The 26,771-nt window shown below is 36.1% G+C and overlaps 1 protein-coding gene across 7 annotated transcripts in view; it reads right to left on the bottom strand.

Moving 5' to 3' along the window:
• LOC128859568 (ensconsin) overlaps nucleotides 1-26,771 on the bottom strand; it is a 41,532-nt gene that overhangs the window by 8,761 nt on the left and 6,000 nt on the right. For 2 of the 7 annotated variants that reach the window (XM_054096484.1, XM_054096486.1), the window contains exons 3-8: nucleotides 13,981-14,237; nucleotides 13,728-13,861; nucleotides 10,556-10,677; nucleotides 9,191-9,517; nucleotides 6,318-6,461; nucleotides 2,373-2,717 (exon numbers count right to left, since the gene is read on the bottom strand). In XM_054096484.1, coding sequence (XP_053952459.1) covers nucleotides 2,373-2,717; nucleotides 6,318-6,461; nucleotides 9,191-9,517; nucleotides 10,556-10,677; nucleotides 13,728-13,861; nucleotides 13,981-14,237 — 1,329 coding nt within the window. The remainder of the gene's footprint in view (nucleotides 1-2,372; nucleotides 2,718-6,317; nucleotides 6,462-9,190; nucleotides 9,518-10,555; nucleotides 10,678-13,727; nucleotides 13,862-13,980; nucleotides 14,238-26,771) is intronic. The other 5 variants (XM_054096485.1, XM_054096487.1, XM_054096488.1 and 2 more) reach the window with 5 other exon arrangements.

Below are 26,771 nucleotides of genomic sequence, written 5' to 3' on the forward strand. Positions count from 1 at the left end.
AACAACTGGACCGCTTGAATGCAGCACTCATGCAGAAGAGGCCATCTTTGATCAACAGAGGCCGAATTGTCTTCCATCAGGACAACGCCAGGCCACACACATCTTTGGTGACGCGCCAGAAGCTCCGGGAGCTCGGATGGGAGGTTCTTTTGCATCCACCGTATAGTCCGGATCTCGCACCAAGTGATTACCACCTATTTCTGTCCATGGCGAACGAGCTTGGTAGTCGGAAGTTGTCCTCAAGAGAGTCCTGTGAAAATTGGCTCTCCGAGTTTTTTGACAATAGGGAAGCGAGCTTCTATAAGAGGGGCATTATGAAGTTGGCATCTCGTTGGGAACTCATCATCGAACAAAACGGCGCATATTTGACTTAAATCGCATTATTATAACCAATTTTATGAACAATTGAAAATTCAATAAAAATACCGCAAGACTTTTTTGACAACCTTATATATGTGCATCTGTTATTTTATAAAAAAAAAAACCTATTGGAACATAACCCCCAAATTTATATGAAAACTATGTTTTAGATAACGCGGAATTACATAACGCGCAATTCTTCTGGAACGTAACTATCGCGTTATACGAGGGATACCTGTACTTATTTATTTATTTTTTAATTTCGATTATTTTTTTATAAAAAAAAAAATAGTTCATATAACAAAAGCCATATAACGCGGTTTCAAATTTTGTACAAAATTTATGAAAATGCGTCAAATTTTCATCAAAATTTCAAACTATTACTCAGAATATTTAGATAAAATCTGGGAATACAGTAAACTGAATATGTTGGTGAGGATCATTCAATATTTTTGTAGAGATGATGACCGCGGGGAAAAATGGCATAAATGATATTGGCCTGACCTAACGTTTGAGAGCTCACAGCATTCTATTCATAATACGTCAATAATTTATATTTATAAACGTAATTTTTAATGATGGGTGAGACGTTTTGCTTCGGCGGTTGAAGGACAACCTTGCAACGTATAATTGGTATCGATTGAAACATGACTACGGGCCAAAGAGATAATCATGCCTTCAACAATTTTTATTTTTCCCACGAGGCTTCTATTACAGTCGTTATTAAAATTTTAATTTCATAAAGCACAGCCCGACAATTATCGAGTAATGCTATTGAAATGATAAGGTACTGCACTGTGCTCTAGTACAGTGGCATAGCTTTCTGTAAAATGTAAGCGGGACGTTTAGAAAATTCAATATGCTATCACTAAGAGCTATTCAAAGAATTGGTTATATTAACTAATAAGATATTATAACTGTAAATCACCATTAAATCCAACGTTTATTATGCGAACCAAGCAACAGATTAAAGCATAAAAAATTGAGCAAAATAGTGTTTTTATACTGAGCAAAAATAAATATTGTATTACTAAAATATGGAACAGTTAATACAAATTTTTAGTACATTATTTGATAACTCAAATTTAAACACTGAGATTTGTTTACAATGTATTTTTGCAAAAACTCAATGTTGCTCAATAATTCGCAGAAGAAGCTAAAATAATGAAATACATCATACGTATTTATATATAATGTGGGTAATAATGTGTATGTATAGCATGTAAGTTGTTTAATGGTTAGCTTAGTCCTTTCAAATAGGATAGATGACTAATAAACTTCTTGTTTTTGAGAATATTGTAACTAATTTGTGTAGACAGTGAAATGCTATGATTACAACTGCGAGGAGTATGCTTTATACGAGTATATGCTTGTATAGATGTATGCAAACTAATCAAGAATTAAAATGGGTGAATTTTAAGTAGATAGGGTGTTTACAGCGAACAAGACGAGTCGTGAGTGCCAAGTAGTGTTGCACACAAGAACTTCAAACGAATGACCAAATGCAGTGGACCAACAGTGAATGAGTAACACAGTAAGAGAGGAATGAGTTGAAAAGGAAAGGTGAGACACAGTATTTAGCATTTGAAAATTACATAATTGGTGTTCGGTGGTTTTTTTCATGAAGTGGATTAGCAAAAGGATATATTCAGTGGTAAGTTTAGTTATCTGCAGTTTTATTGATTGGTTGATTTGGTTTGCTGTTGGTTGCTTGGTTGTTAAATTAGAGTAAGAGTAAGAAAAACCATAAAACAAAAAAAAAAAAAAAAACTTCACGCACACACCTGTTGTTATTGAGAAACTAGAATTCATGATCAATAATGAGTTTGGATCGAAACGGTAGGGGTTAGTAAGATGATTTAGTAGCTGCTGGCTGCGTTTAGTCCCAATCGCTGATGGTGATGAAGCTAATGATGATTGCAGATACTTTCTAGTAGCAGCCGTTTGTAAGCCCAAATTCGAGCGTGGTGTAGTGCTCGACCACGAATTGTTTAACTGTGTCAAACTCTTACAGGTCGTGTCGCGTTGTCCACCGTTCAACGGACGAAAGCTGCTGGACATTCCACCGCCACCGACGCTGCCACCTGCACTGCTGAGTGAGTATTTGGTGCGCCCACCGGCGAGATGTGTCATGCTGCGAGACATGGCGCTACTACCGCCGCCAGCGCCGGCACTGCTGCTGCCGCTGCCATGTCGTGGTTTACTGCCGCGACGCCGTCCGCCACCCAACGATTCTGTTTCGTCCAAGAGTTCCATCTGTTCGCGACGTTCTCGTTCGAGTATTGCGCGTATGTGTTCACCATTGCGACGAATTGGTTGAGCCAATTGATCTAGGCGACTCATGGAGAAGGCACGTCCTGATTTTGGATTTTATATATGTATTTGCATGGTGTAGATGATATTGTTGTAGTCGTTGTTGTTGATGATGATTCAGGAGAGGAGCAGTGAATTGAATTGAATTGAATTTTGAGTTGAGTGAATTGAATTTGTGTTAATATAAATACGTTTGGTTTTCGAAAGTAATCAAAAAATTTATAAACAAATTGCAAATTCAAAATATTATGAATTTAAAAAATACTTAAGACTAATTAACTTAAAAGTATTGGGGGAAAAAATCTAAATATGTTCTCTATGCATGTAAATATATATACATATAGCAAAAATATATTGCGCTCTAAGTGCAGATGGTATTTTGCGGAGTTAACGTAACAACAACAACAACACAAGGCATATGACATTGCTGCTTTGGTTTGGTGTAAATAATCACAGTGAAACTACAAAGTTGTATAAGTGAAAAAGCGATTGATTTTGTTGGACGATATACTTTAATTGTTGTAGAAATACAGGAGTGTCTTAAAACATGCGGCGAAAATTTGTGAAAAAGTGAGTATTCAAGAAAGAAAGAAAAGAATAAATGCAGCTATACATCAAATGGTGTAAAGAAGGCTATTTCAAAAATTAAGATTCTTTCGAAACGAGCAGAGTAGCTAAATTTAGAAAATTAATGTGGATATGTGTGGACTTCACACCAAGTTCGTCATTGTCGTAATACGTCATTCGAGCGGGAATAAACTATAGGGTTGTTCAATAGGTGCGCTTCAACTTTTTTCCGATAGGGAGGGCGAACGACGCAATATTTTTTTATTTTTCGCTTGTCATTTGTAAACTTCATTAGTGTACATTTCATCATGGAACGCTACACACTTGAGCAACGATTGCAAATCGTGCAAATTTTTTATGAAAATAATCGTTCTGTTGCTGCTACTTTAAGAGCATTACGGCCATTTTACGGTCCATTTAACAAGCCGTCCCGTTTTGGGGTTATGTGAAGTCATTGGTCTACAGTAACAAGCCGGCGACGATTTGTGAGCTCAGAGCCAATATTGAACGCGAAATTGCTGGAATTTCGGCCGATTTATGCAAAAGAGTGGTCGAAAATTAGGTTCAACGATTGGACTTCGTAAAACGTACACGCGGTGCTCATGCAAAAGAAATCGAATTTCATACTTAAATGTATATGTTCAAACTCGATAATAAAAAAGAAATTAGTTAAAAAAGTCAAACCGTTTGTGTTTTATTCAAAAAAGTTCAAAAGTTGAAGCGCGCTTACTGAAAAACCCTATATAGCACGAAGCTTACCGACAACAAATATTCGGCGTGAAGAACATTATTTATGCATGAGTTGATCTTTTGTAAATGAAATTATTAAACTGCAGACTTTATAAGTTTTGAAACCCGTTAATTGAAGAGTTGCGAAGTAAAGCTTGTAAGTGATCGATGATCGCCGAAAGCTTAGCATGAGTCTAAGCTGCTAGTCTAATTTTTTTTATATTTAAATGAGTCGAATGAAGTATATACAATACAATTACATACAATAATATTTTATTTGTAAAGATGTATATTACGTGCCATAATATAATAGTAGTAGAGTATATGGTTCCACTCTATGTTCATAATTCACAATTAGCACTCATGAATCAAGACCACACCTTCTTCAGCATTGCTTAAAATTGTCGCAAGGGCGATTTTTTTCAGAATTCCGTCATCAAATTTAGTAATGAAAATAGTGTTCAAGATTGAATGAAATAATTATGCAATCTGTAAAAATTTCGGGAGTAATTGAAAAATTTGTTTTTTTTTCTGAAGCAAAGCGAATGGGTCTGGTGGTGAACGAGGACGAAACGAAGTACCTCCTGCCTGCTGACAGTTATGATTTCGAGGCTGTAAAAGACTTCGGAACCAGCATTAACACCGATAACAATGTCAGCTTTGAAATCCAACGTAGAATCTCTCTTGCCAACAAGTGTTACTTTGAACAAAGTAGGCAATTGAGTAGTAAAGTCCTCTCTCGACGAATGAAACTAACACTCTACAAGACTCTCATCATGCCCGTCCTAAGGTATGGCGCAGAAGCGTAGACGATGACGATATCCCATGAAGCGTCGCTTGGAGTGTTTGAGAGAAAGATTCTTCGGAAGATTTTTGGACAATGGAGCGATGAGTTGTATGAGATCTACAACGGCATAGACATAGCGCAGTGAATAAAGATCCTGCGGCTCGTTGGCTGGGTCATGTCGCCGAATGGATACAAACGCTCCGGCTCTGAAAGTATTCGATGCGGTACCATTTGGTGGTAGCAAAGGAAGAAGAAGGCCTCCCCTGCGTTGGGAAGATCAGGTGTAGAAGGATTTGGCTTCACTGGGTTTTTCTAACTGGCGCCGGTTAGCACGAAAAAGAAACGAGTGGCGTGCTTTGTTAAACACGGCCATAACCACTTAAGCGGTTATCGCGCCAATCAAGAAGAAGAATAAGATTCTTTAATATGGTCATACATGTATTAAATCATAGGGAATGTATTGGTTTTTTTTCATTAAGAATGCTCGTACTTTGAAACAAGTCTTTTAATTGCGAATTTCCAAAACGAAATATTGTTAGAAACATCGCCTTTAGGCTACAAAATTCAAAAACCCTTACTTTGATTATATAGAATTATTTCTTATAATCATCACAGTTACCTTTTTTACTTTTTTGTGATGATGAAATATACTATATTACAAATTTAATATTGTTTATTTATTGGTTTTAGCGTAAAATTAAGTTCAAATGATACGAAGTTATTGATCCTTATTTCCATATTTACAAAAAATACTTTCGGCGCGAAATAACTTCTGAAATATTGCAGCAGCTATTCAGCTGACTATCAGCAACAGGACATCAAAAAAGTAACAGGGTCGCAATATTGCTGTACTTATTGAATGCGGCGAACACAGCCATACTCTAAATTCCCTAGTAGATAATATTTCAGGAACTCGTACATACATACGTACAAGAGTGGCACCCCTTACTTGTATTTCAAAAACTCAATTCAGTTATATAAAATTGGAGCTCGCAGAGCAGATAAGTACCAAGAAGCATTACACAAACAATAAATTTCATAAATATTAAAAAAAAAAAAATTATAAAACCCAAACTTAAAAAATAGTAACATAAAAACAAAAAAACTGATACAACAACAAAAAAAATTAAGACAAACAGACAAAAAGAAGCCGGCGCGAAGTAAAATGATTTGATACGCCCTAGAATCGATAGGATGGGATATTCACAACAAAAATCAGAAACAATTTTCCTTTAAATCAAGTCTAATGCGAGAATAATCCATTTCAAATGACACATGGCAAGAAAATCATTAAAGGAATCAAAATGAATCTCGAGACTGTTTGTTGTAGGAAAAAATATGTAGTGATGTGAACTGTATTCATGAAGCGATTTTTATGTTTTTGGTTCTTTTTACAGGGATTGATATGTATAAAATATATATATGTGTGTATGCATGTATGTATGTAGCGTATGCACTTAAATGTATTGTTCTTTGTTTAAGGGTTTTGGATTGGTGGATATGAATTATTGTTGATTGGCTGATTGATTAGTTGTTGTCGTTTGATTATTTATTGGCTTACCTGGGGTGCGTGGCGTGTGGCTCAGTGACGATCTGGAACCGTAATGCCCGTCCCTGGGGCTGGGTATTGTCGGCATCAAATCGGTTTTTCTGCGGGCTACACTTCGAAACACGATTTGTGTTGCATGACTATCGACACTATCGTCTGTAAAATTGTGGTACAGTGTTTTTGTTTGTACAGATAGTTTGTTTGAGTAAGTATACACATACATAAATATTTACATTTTGTTATGAATTTGTACAAATGTACTGTTATGATTCTGTTAATTTTATTTGATCGATTCAATTGTAGACGTTTGAAAGATCGCGTTCATACAGGGCAACATTCGTTGCGGCAACTCACAAGTTGTTGGCGTGAGAGCGACAAAGAAAGTGGAAGGGTATCGAGTCACCCGTACTCGGGCAACACGCTTTGTATTTTCGCTCTTCTGAATGTTGTTGTTGACTGTAGACCAGTGGCGATTAAAGTGGTCGCCCTAGGGCACCAACGGAATTAAGGAAAAGTGTTGAGCTTTAAAAATGTGTTAATAATATTAACTCAAAATTGATTGAGAGAAACTATATGACCATAGAAAAACTAAAGCAAAACATTAACTTAAGAATTTAAACTCAAGTGAAATTGATTATTTCATCAACAGATTTAATGCTGATTTTTATTCTGCCTCTTCGGGCTTTAGTTGCAGAACCAGACTCAGATGTCGATGTAATCGCTTTTTTCTGTTTTTGAAGAAAATTTTTCAATAATAGTTGCACTCGCGAAGCAAAACTCCAGCAAAGTAGAGGAAATTGAAGAGCAGTGATATTTCGATTTGAGGGGAAGCTGATAGTTGAGATAGATAGATAGATAGAAACAATTTTTACCAGCAGGAAATTAAAACTGGTTACAATTTAAGCAAATCACAAAATTTAATTTACCGTTGGAAAAAGTAAATATCAACAACTAAGATATGGAAGAAGTAAATATACTTTAGATTCTATAGAATGCACCAGGAAACACACCATGCCCATCTTTTCTGAACTCGATGCCAACACCAAAGTAGAATACGGAAAGTTGCACCGACTAAAATTTCTCTGTACGAACGCGATCTAAGAAAGTACAATGTCGACAAAAAAAAAAGGGTAAAAGGCGCAAAGCAGCAAAATCAGCTTATTATTTGCACTACATGTGTTTACGTAGGTATGCACTTATGTACATATATACTTTATGCGAGCGAGCATGCCACACAGCATTACAGCTAAAATGCAAAAACAAAATAAAGAAATTAAGAGAAGGAAACCATTGCGTTTTTCTTAGGACGCGTTTGCCTTTATCAGTACCATTTCTTCAAAGTGTAACTTCAGAGGCAAGTTCGAATGCATTTCCTTAGCCTCTTGAGTGATATTATATGTGTAGGGAGTCACTTTTAAATCGACTCAACGAACAACATTACTATAACAGAGCATGCATTGGGTATACTAGCATTAAAAAAAATAATCATGCCAGGTTATTTGTATGATAGTACTTTTTCTTGAAAACTAAAGTGGATAGTTAAATTATTAAAAAATGTTTTACTGTAGTTGCATATTCCATTAAAAAAAATAAAAAGAAAACGAACAAATTTAAAAAACACAAAAAGTTGATTTGTGGTTATGAGGGTAAAAAATTTAATTAATTAGTCCAGTCGGGTTACGCCACGTTTGTTAACTAACTTATTTGGTAGCCCCAAAAAAGGACAGAATTGCACTTGTAGAAGATCCGTGCTGAGATTTCATTTTTTTGTAAAAAAATCGAATATGGCAAATAATTTTTATCATTGTAAATATGTCTATTGTAACAATATTTTTGCACGTAAGCGTTCAAACTAACAAAAAAATTTAGAAAAGTTTTAAACGGTCAAATTACAATAATAAAAAATGTCAATTATCACGGGTATTACAGGGATGGTAAATATCATGTTTTTTTTATCAAATCAAAATAAGAAATGTTTGTTTAAATAATTAAGTCATTTGACTTTTTTTTGGAATGACAGTTTCGTGGCTGACATCTTTTTAACGCGAATAATTATGAACGTAAATTTTCATTTTGTTAAATATATTTTTTTGTTTATATTACGATAAGAAAAAAATGTACGTGATTTTATTTCCCGTCATTTCTTGCTCGAAAATAATACATTTGTTTTTCTTTTTTTATATAGAAATTTCTCTATTTTCGAACTAACATATTTTTTTTATTACGCTTGGCTATCAACATTTCTTTATTTCTTTTTTATTGTTTGCCGAAGAAAAATGAATATTTTTTATTCAGTTCTTTTCGTTCGAAAATAATAATAAATTGATTTTTACTTTTCCAAGTAGTATTTAATAATTAAAACGAATAATGATTGTTTTAAACTTTCATTTTTTGATCAATAATAATTATTGACACTCGAATTTTATTTTATTAAAAAAAACAAAATGTTTTGTTTGAAACTAATAATACAATCTTATGGCAAATTTGAATGATAAGATGTTTAAATATTGCTTTACGAGAAGAATAAACACCGTATAATTAAAATCGAAAACCGTCATTATTCTTGAACATAAAATAGAATTCATTTAATAATTGAAAAATAAAAAATTCAGAAAAAAAAAATCAAACAGGAAATAAAATACACAGGAAACGATTACATAAAGTTCCACCAATAGTTATTCCGTGTGGATTTTTTAGTTTTTTAATAATTACCATCCCTATAAATATAATTTTAAGATCAACAATTTCGGAAGCGCACTACCGACTGGACTATCTACTAATAGAAAATTCTAACAAAATAACAAAAAAAAAATGTAAAACATTCTGAGCATTCGAGCAGAGCAGAGTGGTAAATCATCTCTTGGATTTGTGGGACACTGCCTCACCCGTCTTACTAGAATAATTAAATGCCGATACTGCTGCTGCTTGACTGGTATTGCCAGCTGCTGTAGTAGTTGCTGCTGCTGTGGCTGTTTTTGCGGTCTCTATTGCAACATTTTGTCTGTGCACGTTCGCATTATTGCTATACTGATGCTGACGCTGTGGGTGATGATGGGCAGAAGTGCGCGAATTGCCTGCAGTTGCTGCTGTTGGGGGATCATCAATATTGATTTCACTGCCAACAATGGATAGCGAAAAACGCTTGGGTGGTTCATCGTTCGAATATCCCCAATTGAAAACTTCATACATTGATGATGACTTACGGCGATGATCTGTGTGGTGTATTGATTGTATTGTATTTGTACATAAGGTGATTGCATATTTTATTCATGTTTTTTGTTTTGTTTTTTGGTTTGTTTATATTTTTTCATGATACGAGCATATAATACAAACAATTATATACAAAAGTGTATATATATATGTGTGTAACTGCATGCGCAAATGTTAAATTATACAAATACTGATGACCTTCAGATAGTTTATAAAAAAGATTGAAAAGTAAAGTACATATAAATGAACGTGTTGATGTTTAAACGGGAGTTATTGATTGGCTGACTGCTTCAATGAATGCATGCTATTGTCCTGAGATGACGAATCAGTGGGTAAGAGGTCTAATGTCGTGCACACTTTTGCTCTGTGTGTACTGATACATAAACAATTTAAAACAAAACTATTCGAAGAGCATGTGTTTCTGTTGTACGAAAATGGCAAAAAATTAAGAATTTTCAAACTGAAAACCATCTCAATACTTCGGTATTTCACGCTCATTGGCTGTAAACCAGCAAGCAAATATGCAAATGATGGCCTATATGTATATAAATATTTAATGATTTGGCATATTCATAACTTGGAAGTGTAAAGGAAGTAGTAAAAAGGAGCAAATTCACAGTGGATACTAATTCAAAATAAAAGGCTTGAAATATTTACGTCAAAGGTAATACAGAAAATACAAAAATTATTTCAATGCACACACGCACATAATTATACGTAAATGCAGATAAATAAAAACTAAGATTGTAAATATACGCACAAGTAAGAAATAAACATAAAACTCTTTCTTAACTGCAAAATAAATTTTAAAAATCATTAATAACAACAAAACTTATTAAAGTGTGAAAGTAAGTAACACACTTTTGTATGGTGCCGTGACGCAACAAATTGTTACTTTCTAATACAAGTACACATTCAGCTGAATGCGGTCACCATTGCATTGTGTTTTTGTGGTTCCGTGAGTTCTTTTACTAACTTGTGTGCTTTACAGCCTGAAACGTGGTACGTGGAAGTGAGTGTGAGTTTGTAGCAACACTTACCTTCATGCCGATCTGTGCCACCGGCCGATGTTGCACGCTTCTTGGCACCACTGTCGGTCAGTTCACGTTCGGAACTACGACGTGATAATGAAGCACCAGTAACATTAGTGATCGACGTCGATCTAGAAGAGCAGAAAGAAAAATACTCATAAATATGCACAAACACAAATTTTATGATTTAAAAAAAAAAAGTAATAAAATAAATAATAATATTATTATATGTATTTGCTAGCCTTTCACCTTAAAAATAGTGCCTTGTGAACTCATACCAATTTTTAATCGAGTTGTGCAAAGAAAAATCGCGGCGTTTTTTCTTTAGTTAGCACTTTAACTTTTTGAATATGGTAATCATAATAAAATTTCCCTAAATTCCGAATCTTTGTATATAAAGGGTTTTCCAATAACAGGTGTTATTTTGAATAGGATTGCGTTATCGAGAGATGACTAACGATTTTTTATGGTCGGAATTAGATGGTATTGATCTGGACAACGTTTATTTTCAACAAGACGTCGCTACGTGCCACACAAGCAACGAAACCATTGATCTTTTACGGGAAAAGTTTCCGGACCGTGTTATCTCTCGAAGAGGTTATCACGATTGGTCACCGAGATCTTGAGATTTAACACCTTGTGAGTTTTTTCTTTGGGGCCACGAGAAAGAGAAGGTCTGCGCCAACAGGATATTGTCCTGTAAGCGTGGTCGTGGTGGTAATTTGCCTAATGTTAATTTATACTATTAACAGCATGCCTTTCTCTTTATAATAAAATAAACATCCGCTCATTTATATTAAAAAATAGCATTTTTCTTTGAATATCAAAATAACACCTCTTATTGGAACACCTTTTATATACATGTGTGGATGTTTATATACGTATAATTCTCCCGCACCACTTTTCCATTTTATGGTATGTATCTCATCTCGATGTTGTCCAATAAATGAGAAGCTTTTTCGTGGGTTTGTCATTGCCTGCTGAAAGCAATCGCTATTAAGACCAACTTGTTCTATAGTTTTCATGAGGTTTTCGAAGTCGAACCAACTGAATGTTCACACGCTCAAATCTATTTGGCTGCAGCAACACTTATCTAAGAATGAAATTTGGACTCTGAACTCTGGATACGAGCTTAACAGATAAGGCGAGTTCCAAAGGAAACAACAAGACTTTTTAAAAACAAAGCTATCTTTTGTTTTTCAAATAATCTACGGTAGTCGTAGCCGAGTGGAAGTGACTTGTCCCCGACTCGTTGCCTACTGTTAAAAGAAAAATGATTCCAGAAACTATGAATAAAAGCTCGAATCAGCACAAAACCCTATCATCTTAGCATATGCCCTTACTTTAGGCACTGTTTGCAGAGTTTCCACCGCTATTACTAAAAACTTTTTATAAAGGCTAATGCAAAAGTGATCCCTATATGTCAGTAGTGAATAATTCCTAGACGGTATTTTTTTGTTATGTCATATTTGACAACGCGTTAAAATTATTGAAACTTATTATGAAAATAGTCGATCGTTAAGAACAACATATGGCAAAATTCGTGATTGTTTTGATAGAAATAATCGTCCGAATGAGATTGGATCTCAAGAAACTGGTTTTGTCGAGGATAGAAAAAACACTGGCCGACCGAAAACTGGATGCTCTATTAAGAATACCATATCACTGCTGTGTGCTGAACAATCTTCAACATCAATATATAGATGTTGTCAACACTTAGGCATTTATGAATCGACTGTTTGGCGGATTTTACATAAAGATTTGCATTTGCATCCTTATAAAATTCTATTAACACAGTAATTGAAACCAGCAGACCATTATCAACACAGAAATTTCGTAAATTGGTTCGTTGAACATGATGCTGGTTATTCACGCAAAATCATCTTTAGTGATAAGCTCATTTCACACTGAATGAATTTGTTAAGAAACGAAATCTGGAGATAAGAAAACTCTCGAATAATTCAGAAAAATCTTTACATTCTCTAAAATATACTGTTTGGTGTGGATTTTGGGCTAGTGATTGAAGATTTGTGGCCTGAGCTTGAAGAAATAGACATAGACGATCTTTATTTTTAACAGGATGGAGCCACAAGGCAGGCAGCACAGGAAAACGTTGTATTATTGCGATCTAAGTTTTTCGGTCGGTTAGTGGGATACGGTACACTAGACAGGGCTAGTTGACTGGGCGGCAGCCCTTGGTCGGGGAAAACCCGAGTCATTCCGGTAACGTAGAACCGGCTGCCATGGGAATGTCGGTCGATTAGTGTCATGTAATGGTGTCATAAACTGGGCACCTAGATCATGCGATTTCACTCCACTAAAGTACGTTTTGTGGGGTTTTTTGAAAAGTAAAGCGAATAAGCCAACACCGATTCCGGAGCTGACACAAAATTCATGCTGAACTCAATGCGATGTGTGAGCGAGTCCTTGAAAATATTAATTCTTGTATGACAGCTTGTAGGCGTGCACATAGTGGATGATGTAAATTTTCACATATAATTGTTAAGAGCCGTATTTTGAATAAAAATAGTTAAACCTGAAAGAATCTGAATTTTTACATGTTTTAGATTCAAACATCATCTAGGCGTGTCTTTTGAAATACCCTTTATTTACACTCAGCAACGGAAATTGTTTTTTTTTAACATATAGTACTTAAATTGTTTTAATCGTCGGAAGAATATTAACAGCTGGTGTTGTCTTAATTCCGAGATCAATGTATGCCATGTTGCATCTACTTTGAAGTGTAACTGGGCAAGTGTTTGGGACAATGAGAGACGTATGTGAGGTTTTCTACTACTAGGCTATGATCTGTGAATAACGGTGACCGTGGAAAAATAAAACCGGTAACTTCAACTTAATTCGTTTAAATATTATACTTTAAAACTAGGTTTCTTTTAGTTGGGAGTTCTTATAAAGCAGCATAGGATGGATATCGGTTTGAAACTGTAGGTCCATGCATTTGTGGAACAACATCAAGATACACGCCACAAATAGAAGGATGAGCTCGCGTACACCCTGCGCCTATTACCTTTGCAAGACATGTCAATTTGAAAATCAAGTGTAAAAACATGTATTTCGATCCAATATCTCGCCATTCTGCGAGAGATTCAACCTAAATTTTTTGATAAGGGCTTCGTAACCAATTATATTATTTTTAATATTTTTCGCTCTAATTACTCACCGTCGGTGGCCCAAATAAGTGCTTGGCGATACCAGTCCAAAATCGGGCTCTAGTAGGCGTGGTGTAGATGAGCCAAAGGCAAAGGCCACTGTACTGCGGGGTCCTTTCTTTATTTCCAAGCGGGATTCGCGTTCCTACAAAGCAAAGAAATTCATACACATTACTTAATGCATACATTTCACCTGCAACAAATTCGGCCAATGCAAGTGCAACAACACTTGTATTATTAGTTTGCTTGCCACTCTTTTCATACCTGATTCTTCCGCAATATATATTCGCGACGCTCCTTTTCCGCCTCAGATATAGCGCGTTTACGTTCTTCGACTTGATGTCTCTTCTCCGTGTCGCGTTGTCTTATCTCCTCTATGCGGCGGCGACGTTCCTCTTCCTTTTGTTCGCGATATCGTTGCGCGGCTTCCGCTTGCGCTTTTAGCTCTTCGATTTTCCTTTGTCTTTCCTCATTTTGACGCTCCCGTGCCAACTTTAGCTTCTCGTCACGGTCTTTACACACTAAATATTCGCATTCATATTCGGATTGGCAAAATGTGTGTGGTTTTCGGTTCGATCCGGTGAGTGGTGCGTTGTTTTTGTTTGATGAATGGAATGTTGGAGAATTGCAATTAGTTAGTTGAAAGAAGAAACATAGACGCATACATATGCACATATTTCTATGTGACTATATAAAATGTTTTTGTTTGCGTGACTTTAAATACATTTTACATATCTACAATCAATCATATGCAGTTGCGGCTGTGCAACATGCGAAAACCGCAAGAAACGGAATGAGTGCAAATAAAAATAGAAAATTCCAATGTCTTTTAGCAGTGGCAGTTACTTTATTATATGCAAGTCGAGTTAGAGGGAGAGGAAAGTGTAGCGTTTAGAGCTTTAAATTGTACACACATATGTATGTATGTATGGATGGATGTAAGTATGGATCATATATGCAAGTTCGCAATTGTAGGCACTGATGGCAACATCATATTTACATACACAGCTATAATAAATTTCAAGAGCATTTAGCTTGTTCAAATTCAACTAGTAATTGCTGCCTGCAGCACACATAATTCGTCCGATGTGGTAAAGTGTGAAGGAATGGCGCATTATGTGCCCTCTTTGAATACTGGAGAATACAGTTTACCTAAAGTGATCTTTAAAATGTATGTAGGAGTTCAAGTATTCCGTAAAATATTGGAGAAATTTTATGTCAAATATTGAGAGTTTTTGGAAAAAATTTCGGCTTTAAAAAAAATTCGCCTCATACCCAGAAGCTACTGACGATATGTCGTGGTCAAATACACTCTGCCACTAGTCATACTAATTACCAAATGCCACCCAGTTTTGAAAATATTAGCATGGTTCTGATAAACATATTTTCTCAATAAATACTATAGTATACTATTATATTATATTACTATATACACATATAATTGCAGCTATACCCTTTTTGGGTGCTTGGCCGAGTTCGTTTCCTATTTTTGACGTGCGTCCTGATGTTGTTCCACAAAAGGGGGAGCCCGCAGTTTTAAACCGACTCCGAACGGTAAATATGTTTTATGAGGAGCTTTTTCATGGCAGAAATACTCTCGGTGGCTTGCCATTGCCTGCCGAACACTACTAGGAAAAACTTTGTAGTCACGCGCCAAGCCATTTGGCTACGGCGGCCGCCAAGTCTGCTTCAGAGTAAAAAAAAACTATTGTTTTGATGGGTCAAAATGGGAGAGAGGTGTTAATTGAATTAGTTTTTTACTTTCGAATATGTGAAGACATGAATTATGTGATGAAAGGCAGCCTTTGGTTTCTGCCTAAGTATGAGTTTTATCTACAACTATTCAGAAGACAGTTGGCTGCAGAGTTGTTGTTGTTTTAACAGCATAGGTAGCCCTGCCAGTGTAGGCATATCACCGGTCATCTTCGTCTAGCTCATCTAGGGGTAGGCCCAGGAAACATGCAGTTTCGACAGGTTGGGTCCAGAGGGAGAGGGGGGTTAGATGAGTCGGTTTGAGGGGGCATGTGAAGAGGTGGTTAGTGTCGTGCGGGGTACCTTCACATGCCAGTATACTAGCCCTAGCTGCAGAGTTGCCATGTGGGTCACATAATCCTGCTGAAGCACTTCGTTTATAATAGGTAATAGTCGATACATATGACTGTGACTTAAGCTCTTATGGTACGGTATAGTCCAGGTACACACAGGAAATGTGCTGTTTCGACGAGTTGGGTCTAAAAGTAGACGGGGTGTTAGATGAGCGCACTTAAAGGGGCATGTGAATAGGTGGTCCGTATCGCGCGAGGTATCTTCACATGACGGACATACATATATTGAGTATGTCAAGTTCGATTGTGGATGGGTAGGAGTTTAACCTGCTACAATATCCAGAATGTAATTGAGCTTAAGTTAAGCGGATCTCATCTGGCAGCTGAAGCCCTTCCTCTGCGATTGGTGGTGGTTGGACTCCGATGACGGCATTCGGAGGTCGGCAGTTTAGGAAGGTGGTAAGAGACTACCGATAAATGTGTATTCGGTGAACTGTCTAATCCAGTACTACTGCCATCTTACTGTACTTCTTAATCGGGAACATGGTCGCCTAGTTATGGAGATGTTGCAGGGGAGACACTGGCATAATTCAGAACCGACTCGGCCAATTGAATTAAATGTTGCTAGCAACATTTACGTGTCCTTGTCTCAAGTGCTACCGAAAAGCGATTTGAAGATCTTTTGGAGGGTTTGATTCTTAGTGGAAATTGCGGTTGTATGCGCTGAGAAGGAGAGCAAACAGTTGAAGAAGGTGAGCTCCACAATTTTGGGGTTGTTTATGATCGGTATTGGTGTGGCTCCAACTTGCATCTTTAACTGCAGTTTGGCCTCCTTCGTTCAGGTGGTAAAGAGGGCCGTCGCCAATTTAGTGGGGGAAAGTTCGCAGTGAAAAAGCGAGAAAGGCTGGCGACATAATCGTTCCTTTGGAACACAATCCATCTATGTCATTGCCGGGCGTCACTATCAAACAATCGTTAGCATAGGAGACTACTGACCGACATTTTCATGCCAGTCAGCTCCACGAATTTCGGACTTTTCCGCGACCAATGCCTGCCGCCCCAATGACTAGCACCGTCTAGTGAGCTGAACCTCACTCTCTACGGTAAATGGTTAGGTCCATATGTTGCTGTAAGTATTTGTGAACTTATTTCGTGGGCTTATACTCGTAGAGATGCTTTTCGACAAGTGGCTTAGCTTCCTAGAATAGCATCCCAGTATGAGTTAATTGGCTCTCGATGCAAGTAGCTTAAGCTCATTCGGTAATCGGTCGGGCCGAAGGGTTGTTGTATGGATGTTTTTTTGGATATCTAGCAAATGTCTTTGTTGCAGCTACTTATCCAGCCCTTAGCTATACATACAGTTGCACTACTAGTCCCCGTGACCGTACCTACTCAAAATAAATGAAACCTGATTAAACGGCTTGTTATGTTTTAAATTTCCTTGTCAGGCAATACAATTCAATCATCAACATAAAAGAGTCATTGGATGAGTTTCGAAAGAGTTGCTAGAATATGAATAAGAATGAGCAGAGAACTATACCCTACGAATGGAACTCTTTGTTACATTTTTGTAGATTTATTGTTTTGGTATTGTCTTTATAGGATATTAGCGACCATTGATGGCGGCTAGCAAACTTAACCAAATTTAAATACTTTATTTATGTAATCAATTGATGGCATGATGAAGTGTTCAGTCGGGCAGACAATGCAAAATGAAGAATATTTACTACTAGGTGTTTGAAGAGATTTCTTGTATGTGCATGTATATGTGTGTATACATATAAACGGCATAGGAATGCGTAATTCTTATATTTTTGGAACTTCAATGTGATTGCTGTAATGCTGTTATAATTAAATGTCTTCGAATATTACTTCACTGGCTGTTATCAAAGAAAACACTGAGCCTAACTAAGTATCAGAATATTGAAAACTTCCGATAATGTACCTATATAAAAAATACCGCATAATGAATTCAACAGGTAGGCAAATCGACCATTCACATTGCTACACGCACTGACGTCATCACAATAAATGTTGTATTTGCAATCAAGAATTGTTTGTACCTTCTTATCGTCGTTTTTCATTTTAACTTCTGCTCAGCATTCATTTAAGAATGAAAAAAAAAAAAGAAAATTTATTTAAAATCATTCGAGACCCAACCCACATTCTAAATGAGTGAAGCAAGAATGGAATGAAAAAGAATGAAACTGAATTATGAATAGACGGCACATAAGCGGGCAAAGTGCGAGCAAATTGAAGCACTTAATTGTTTTCTTTCGTCTTGAAGCCGAAAACAAAGAAGACAACTACTAATTCCACGCTTTATTTAAATTGCTAATTCGAATAGCAAAAAGAAAAATGGGCAACTGAGCGTGGACTGGCAATATCTCAGTGCAGAGCATGGAAGAAATTAGAAAGTCTTACACACATACTTATATGCATATAGTATGTATTTACACATGTATGCCAACATATGCACATACAATTTGTTTGTGCGGTTTTTCAAGGGTTAAGTACTTTTTTAAAGAAATTTGCAAGCCGTCAAATTTTTAATACCACATTTGTACATACATACTTAGTTAAATAGAGATTTAAATATTGGTGTCCATGAGTGACGTAGGTGTTATAGTATGAATATACAGTGAAACTTCTATATAGCGAAATTGCACGGAAGGGACCATTGTTTCGTTATTACCACACATAGCCTCAACCAAAACAAATGGAAGCACATCACCTTTGCATTGTAGTCAAATTCCCAAAGCACTCAGCTCCACCTCATTACAATTTTTTTACAGTGAGTCAAAGTTTAAATGAGGGCCCGCTGTAGCCGAATGGGTTTTTGTGTGACTATTATTCGATATACGAAAATATGTTTTCTAATATCGCTATCCCCTCGGCAGGTATTGGGAAATCTCCAAGAGAATTTCTGCCATGAAAAGGCTACTTATAAAAACCATCTGCCGTTCGGAGACAGCATAGATTTGTAGGTCGATCTATTTGTGGAACAGCATAAATTGGATGAAGTTTAAATGGCATTATTATCTTCAGAGACTTATAATAAAATTTAGAACTTACAGGAATGATTATTAAAAAGGGTAGTTAGTAGATTTAAATGTTTAAAGCACAAAACTGACAGAAGAAAAAAGGTTGTGTGCTTTAAATTTTCTATGAATTTCTTATGCAGAGAGGTTAAAAAATGAGTTTTTTTCATGCCAAAACCTTGCTACATCGAGGTTTTACTATGCATATATATTGACAATACATAGTCAGCGAAAATGTCTAGCTACAAATTAAAGGGTCTTTCAAAACATGCGCCTAGATGTTGTTTTAAAATAAAACATGTAAAAAATTAGATTATTTCTGATTTCACTATTTTTATTAAAAATATGGCTCTTAACAATTATACATATGTGAAAAATTACATCATTGAAATGTCCACCACGAATATGTCTGCAGGTAAACTTCGCTAAACTGTCGATTCATGAATGCCTAATTTTTGAGAACGTCGAGATATCGATGTTTGCGCTCCAGCAGCAATATTCTCCAGTACTTTTTCTATCCTCGACAGAACCAGTTTCTTGAAATTTTTTCAACAACCTTTAAATTGTCGACTCATTTCATCGAAAAACTTGAAGTTTGCGATTGTTCTTAAAGATTGACCCTTTCTATAAGTTTCAGTAATTTTAACACGTTATTCTTTCGTGTAAAATTTTACGTCTGTCTACTTGCCAAATGACTAAGATAATATAAAAAAGATACCGTCACTTTTGAATAACCCTTTATAAAAATCATCAGTAGTTTTTGCTTTTAAACCAATAAATCCTGGTCTTTCATAAGAAATTTAATATTTTAATATAAATTGTATTAAAAATCCGTTGGCTCTTTAGTGCTTTACATTTAGAAACTGCTAAGCTAAATTCAGCTATTTTGTAAGAGGGGTTGGTGCGTGACTACCATTCGGAATTCAGTGAGAACGTAGGTTCGAATCTCCGTATATGAAACACCAAAATGAAGAAAACGTTTTTTCTGATAGCGGTCGCCCCTAGGAAGACAATAGCAAGCCTCCGAATGTATTTCTGCCATGAAAAAGCTCCTCATAAAAAATATCTGCCGCTCGGAGTCGGCTTAAAACTGTAGGCGTGGAACAACATCAAAACGTACGCGACAAATAGTACGCCAATTATGAATGTACTTACATAATAAAAAATTGTACATATGTGTATACATAATATGAATATTTTTTTTTAATGTGCTTTTTTGAAATTTTACAAATATCATAGATATGTGTATAAGTAATATTACAAGGTGTATAGATTGTTTTCCTTTTTGGCAATTTTTTCCTAACTTTTCTTATCGACTATATTTATTTATCCATATAAACGAGTAGCCTAGTATTGATGCTGTCCGAATGGACGATATTCCGATCATCACTTTATCTGCATTGAATGACTGGGATTCTATAGATTGCCGCGTTCTGCAGTGATTAAAAAGCAACCTATGTTGTTGAAATTTTTATGTACTAAGTACCAATGTTGTTAAAATTTTTTTTGAGTTGGTAGTTTATTAAAAAAATTTGAATGCTTTATAGAATATATTTTTCTTGCCTTTTTCCACTACTTTTATAAAGCGGCAGTCTGAGGCTATTATTTTCCCTGAGTAAATACGAGGTGTGTTCAAAAAGTATCGCGAATTTTGAATTTTCGCAGGTTACCTATATTCGAATTTCAATTTTTTTTGTGGCGATATGTTGGTACTCATGTCTCTCACTCATGCCGACGAGTTCGGCCATTTTGAATGTTCAGTTAATTGTTGACAGCTGCTTTCCTTGCACGTGTTTCGACTTGAAAAAATTTTGTGTGAAAAAAGAAATTAAGTGCGCGGATGCATTCCGAATGTTGACTGTGTCATACGGAGAAGCTACTTTGAACCAAAGCAACGTTTATCGGTAGTACAAAATGTTCTCAGAAGGCCGAGAAAATGTGAACGACGAAAAGCGTGTCGGACGCCCGAGCACTTCAACAACAGACGAAAAAATTGATGAAGTGAAGAAAATGGTATTGGCCAATCGTCGAATCACCGTTAGAGAAGTTGCTGAGGACCTAGACATATCGATTGGCTCGAGCCATTTGATTTTTTCAATGATTTGGGCATGAGATGGGTCGCGGCAAAATTCGTACCAAAACTGCTCAATTTCGACCAAAAACAGCATCGCATGAACATTGCTAATGACATGTTGGACTCTGTCCGCGACGACCCAAATTTGCTCCAGAGGGTCGTAACTACTGACGAATCGTGGGTTTATGGTTATGATGTGGAAACCAAAGCTCAATCATCTCAATGGAAGTTGCCGCACGAATCAAGACCGAAAAAAGCTCGCCAAGTTCGGTCGAATGTAAAAGTTTTGCTTACCGTTTTTTTTGATTGCAGGGGCGTTGTGCATCATGAGTTCTTGTCACAAGGTAAAACGGTCAATAAAGAATATTATCTGCAAGTTACGCGCAATTTGCGCGAAGCAATCCGGCAGACACGCCCGGATTTGTGGAAGAACAAAAATTGGCTCTTGCATCACGATAACGCCTCTGCTCACACATCGTTGCTTGTGCGCGACTTTTTGGCCAAAAACAACACACTAATGATGCCACAGCCACCGTATTACACAGATCTGGCCCTCAGGGACTTTTTCTGGTTCCCGAAACTGAAGAGGCCCAGGAAAGGACGACGCTACGCTACGATTGACGAGATAAAGACGGCATCGAAGGAGGAGCTGAACAAGATAAAAAAATGATTTTTTGAAGTGCTTCACAGATTGGAAAAAACGTTGGCACAAGTGCATAATATCTCATGGGGATATTACTTTGAAGGGGACAAAATAGATATTAATGAATAAATAAATAATTTTGAAAAAAAAAAAAAAAAAAAAAAAAAAAAATCGCGATACTTTTTGAACACACCACGTATGTGTGGGTTTCCTTCAGGTATCGTGGGTTATCGCTTAGATAATCCAGCAGCCTGTCCTACATTTATTATTTATTACTTTATTAGTGAAATTAAATATTTGCTGTTTCACGATCAGTCATTTCAAATTTACGAACATTTTTGGTATGAGTGCATACTAACCCTTATTTAAAACAAATCGCGCAAGCTCTATTTTGTACAACTAACAGAAGATGCAGCTATCGGACTAAGACTGACCAAACACGCTGCTACCATGAGATCAAAAAACGAGCAACCGGGAACGGTGTGAATAGCGAATATACTCGTATGTAGTTTTTCAGTGTTTAAGACTGCATACCTTCCTACAAGCAAACGACCGACCACTATTTTATTCCAATCAAGATCAGACAGACGCTGTGCACTGAAAAATGGGTCTAATATAACAAACATAAAGCCTAAAAACCAGCTGACTCGACCGCTCATTTCACCACCTGCCTTCTATTCTTCAAATCTTTCATAATATCCAGCCATGGAAATGTTTGTGATAAGCTTTAAATACCTTTGCTCATAAGCTAAGGCCGATAACGATTTTATATGCACTTTATGAGAAAGTTTTGGCTTTAATCGATATTTTCAATTAGCGTCAGTTTGAACGTAAAAAATTAATAAACGTATTTAGCGAATTCGTCGAAAATCTTTTAATCAGAATAACCCCGATTAAGGGATTACGCCTAGTTGTAGACTGATCAACTTTTTTTAAATAATTTTTATAGAAGCGACAAATATGCTTCATGAGAACTAATATAATGTTGTGGTCTGGTAAATATACTGGACTTTAATTGGTAAAATCTCTATTTAAATATACTAAAATATTTTGTAACAACAAGCGTAATATATATGTAACTGTCAAAAAGAGTAATCGGCAAATTGACAAATCAACAAGATTGCGGCTAGTCTATATAAAAATGTTTGGGTTATTAAAAAGGTGGTTTTCAAAAAAAATTATCGATCCATTCAAAACTAAACTTTTACTTGTTTAAAAAGAATATCAATTCTAAAAAAGATTTAATGAATAGTTTTTGAATACTGGTGGCCACTGAAATGGGCAAATCATGTCTGTTATATCCTCACGCGCCTCTTTTCAAAGACATTCATATATGTATCTCTCTCATCCAATTTTATTCGGATCAACATGAACAATTTACATACTTTTAGAAAGCCACACTTTAGGAAAAAAATTGCCTTTGGTCCCATAAATTTTGTACATCTCTTTTGCTAAGGACCAAATCTTAGCGCTTTGAATTCGTTCAGGAATAATGTTATTTTAAAAGATTTTAGGATCAATAATTTTCAAGAATAAAGGATAGCATTTTGTACGGATTAAACAGCATATAAAAACATTATTTTTCTAATAAGTGCCGCTTTCTCGACAGGTAATAGCAAACATATGAGTGGATTCCAGCCATGAATGAGCTTTGGAGGTGGCATAAGGCTATAGAACTCTTCATTCGTAGGACATTATTAAGACGCACGCCATAAATTGAGAGAGAAGGCTCGCTAAGGATGTAAATACTTATACGCCAGATATGTATTAAAAAAATAAAATAAAAAATAAATAATTGGCGCGTACACTTCTGTTAGGTGTTTGGCCGAGCTCCTCCTCCTATTTGTGGTGTGCGTCTTGATGTTGTTCCACAAATGGAGGGACCTACAGTTTCAAGCCGACTCCGAACGGCAGATATTTTTATGAGGAGCTTTTTCATGGCAGAAATACACTCGGAGGTTTGCCATTGCCTGCCGAGGGGCGACCGCTATTAGAAAAATGTTTTTATTAATTTTGCCTTCACCGAGATTCGAACTAACGACCTCTCGGTGAATTCCGAATGGTAATCACGCACCAACCCATTCGGCTACGGCGGCCGATATGTATTACTGCTACTAAATTGAAAGTATGACTTTCGAAGTCTGATTTTCTTGAATGGATTATATCTTGTTTTCGGAATTAAATTTTTGTTACAGAATGGGGGAAAAAATGTTTTCGAGTGGTATAAACAATCCCAAGAAGGAAGATAAGGTATTGACACAAATGCGGTTTCTAATAGGCCAAAAGCACTTACTGATGGAAAAGAAATCAAGACAATCAATGTTTTAAAAGTCAGCACTCCTTCTCTGGCACTCTCGCAAAGAGATAATTGCTGGCTATGAGGTAATGCATCATAGCATGAGATGAGACTTGAATTTATGTTTATGACCCCGAATTAGCCGACCAGTCGAGCGAACTTGGTGTCAAAGTTGAAAAACAGCAAAAATCATGCCAAAGTCACTCAACAAGCCCAAAATCTTTCAAACTTACGAATATTACGAGAACCCACCTAACTTAATCAGGGATATTTATGCCGTTACAACAACAGCAACAACGATTTACATATGTAAGTGTATTTTATTGGACTGATTACTTTGAAGAGGAAAAAATAGATGTGAAGGTATAACTAAATACTATAAGATTTATAAACAAAATTATCTTTTAATTTGATCGCAGAAGAATGTACATATACTCATATATGGCCTGTACATATACAGTGGTGGCCTTATAATTAGAAACGATGTGCTAAGAAAAATAAAATCACTGTGCATATTTTTGGAAGACGTGCACTGTGAATTATGAGCACCGTTATTCTTAGAATAGGCGATGAACATTGTAGTTAGAAAAACGCGTTGATATTTGATGGTTGATTCCTGAAAAAGTTCACATTGTTTCTCTGATTGTGTTTCTTGGCTGGCCACAAAATTCGAAACGCGCAGTTTTTTCTTAAATTTTCTATATTTATCTTGGAGTTAGTGTTAAAGTAAGTATACTGAAAAAATCCATAGATTAGCTTTTCTAATTTTAGTTCATCTCAACTGTTAGAATGGGTAAGAAAAAGTCATGCCCCCCGAAATTGAGGGAGCTAATGGTACAGTGTTACAAAAAGGAAAAAATTTCAATGTCGGCTATCGCACAAAGGTTTGACTGCTCCAAAAAAATGGTATTCGGAGCAATTCATTTGTATAAAAAAACGAGGAACTTTGAAACCCCATCCAGGAAGCCTAGACCTCGAAAAACAACTCCAGCGGATGATAGGCATATTTGTAGGACCAGCAAGAGCAACCCTTTTATGTCTTCGCATGATATAAAAGCCGAACTTGCAGAGCAATTAAACGTAGAAGTCTCCGCTCGGACGATAAGAAGGCGCTTACAAGAGGCGGGACTACGTGGGGGCATCGCACAAAAAAAACCGCATGTGTCAAAAAAAATATTTTGAAGCGGTTACGATTTGCTAAGGAAATGCTCAAAAAAGATTCAAGATTCTGGAATAGAGTTCTCTGGAGTGACGAATCGAAATTCAATTTATTCCAATCTGATGGGAAAACATATGTGAGGCGTCCTCCAGACAAAGCTTTGGACCCCAGGTATACGGTGGCGGATCTATTATGGTCTGGGGAGCATTTTCTTGGCGTGGCGTGGGACCAATTGTGCGCATTGACGGAATCATGGACCAACATCAATATAAAAGCATTTTGGAAAATGTAATGGAACCATATTCCTTTGAGAACATGCCGGTTCACTACATTTTCCAGCATGACAATGATCCAAAGCACACTTCACGGTTAGTAAAGCGTTGGCTTTTGGATCAAAATATTGATGTTTTGGACTGGCCACCGCAAAGTCCTGACCTCAACCCAATTGAGAACTTATGGGCAATTGTGAAACGAGAACTCAAGGACAAAAGTCCGTGAAATAATAATGAATTGTTTCAATTGGTGCAGCGAAGCTGGGAGAGCATATTTGTTAAAAGGTGCCAAAATTTAATACAAAGCTTGCCGAGAAGACTGCAAAATGTTATAAAAAATAAGGGTTATCCCACAAAATATTAAAATTATGCTAATTTTGTTGAACTTTTTGAAGATTTAAGTTTTCCTTGTCGTTTCTAATTATTTGACCAAGATGAATTTGTGTTTAGTATTAAGTTAATTTTTTTTTTTTAGGATTGTAGTAATGGTGAACATTTTTTATGTTAAACTGAAAGACTACTTGTTTTTGTATTATTTCTAATAAAAAAAAATGATGTGGCGAATTAAATTTTAAAATTATATTAGTAAAATCAAATGCTGCTATCTCGTTTCTAATTATAAGGCCACCACTGTACATACTATGTACTAGTACATCCATATGCATATACATATGTAACAGCACACAAAGTTTATGAGTAGCGCAATCGCGAATTTTTTGCTTTCCTTCTTATTCATTTATTAAATAGGAAATTGTTGGTATCTTTGGTGGCGTTTGCCGGCACAAATTGTGCGTTTCACCTTGTGCTTCCAGTGAACATATACACATATACACAATGGGCACACCACTGAAACTGACGTATTACATTGTGGTGGTCGGGAAGATGTCTATGTAGACCATGTAGGCTGGTGACGAAAAAAGACATGTATAGTGATAATACATTTAAAATAGTTGCGTACTTAGTATACGCTCAAGTATAGAATAAATACATGTATATATGTATGTATGTAGCATGTGTGCAGACATATAGTATAGTTCGCATATAATAACATAGGCGACTTCTGTGCTAGAGCCAGTCGACGTTTATGTTTGTAAATTCCTCCTTATATGTTACTGACACGCTTGCATCATCAACAAAAATGTATTGCTAGTAATTTAGGTCGGATTTTTAATTGGCCGTTTTTAGTAGCATTTCGCAGATTACATGACTGATTTACATGTGTTTGTACATACAACTCTGTTCGAAAAAATAACAGGGTGGGCCATATAGCGTTTGCTTTTTGAACCACCTATTTTTTTGAGAACGGTAACCCAAATGACATGTCAAATGTGTTCATAATTTACTTAAAGGTTTGACATTTACGCTATACGCTTGAACAAAATTGGGAAATATTGAAAACCTATTTCCAAAGTGGTGAGCCTTCTTCTTATTTTCTGATTTTCACATCGGTGGCTACGTCAATAAGCAAAATTGTCGGATTTGGGGCTCAGAAAATCCACACGTTACTGTAGAGAATCAAATGCAT

The sequence above is a fragment of the Anastrepha ludens genome, chromosome 4 (genome assembly GCF_028408465.1).
Source record: "Anastrepha ludens isolate Willacy chromosome 4, idAnaLude1.1, whole genome shotgun sequence".
Taxonomy (NCBI): Eukaryota; Metazoa; Arthropoda; class Insecta; order Diptera; family Tephritidae; genus Anastrepha; species Anastrepha ludens.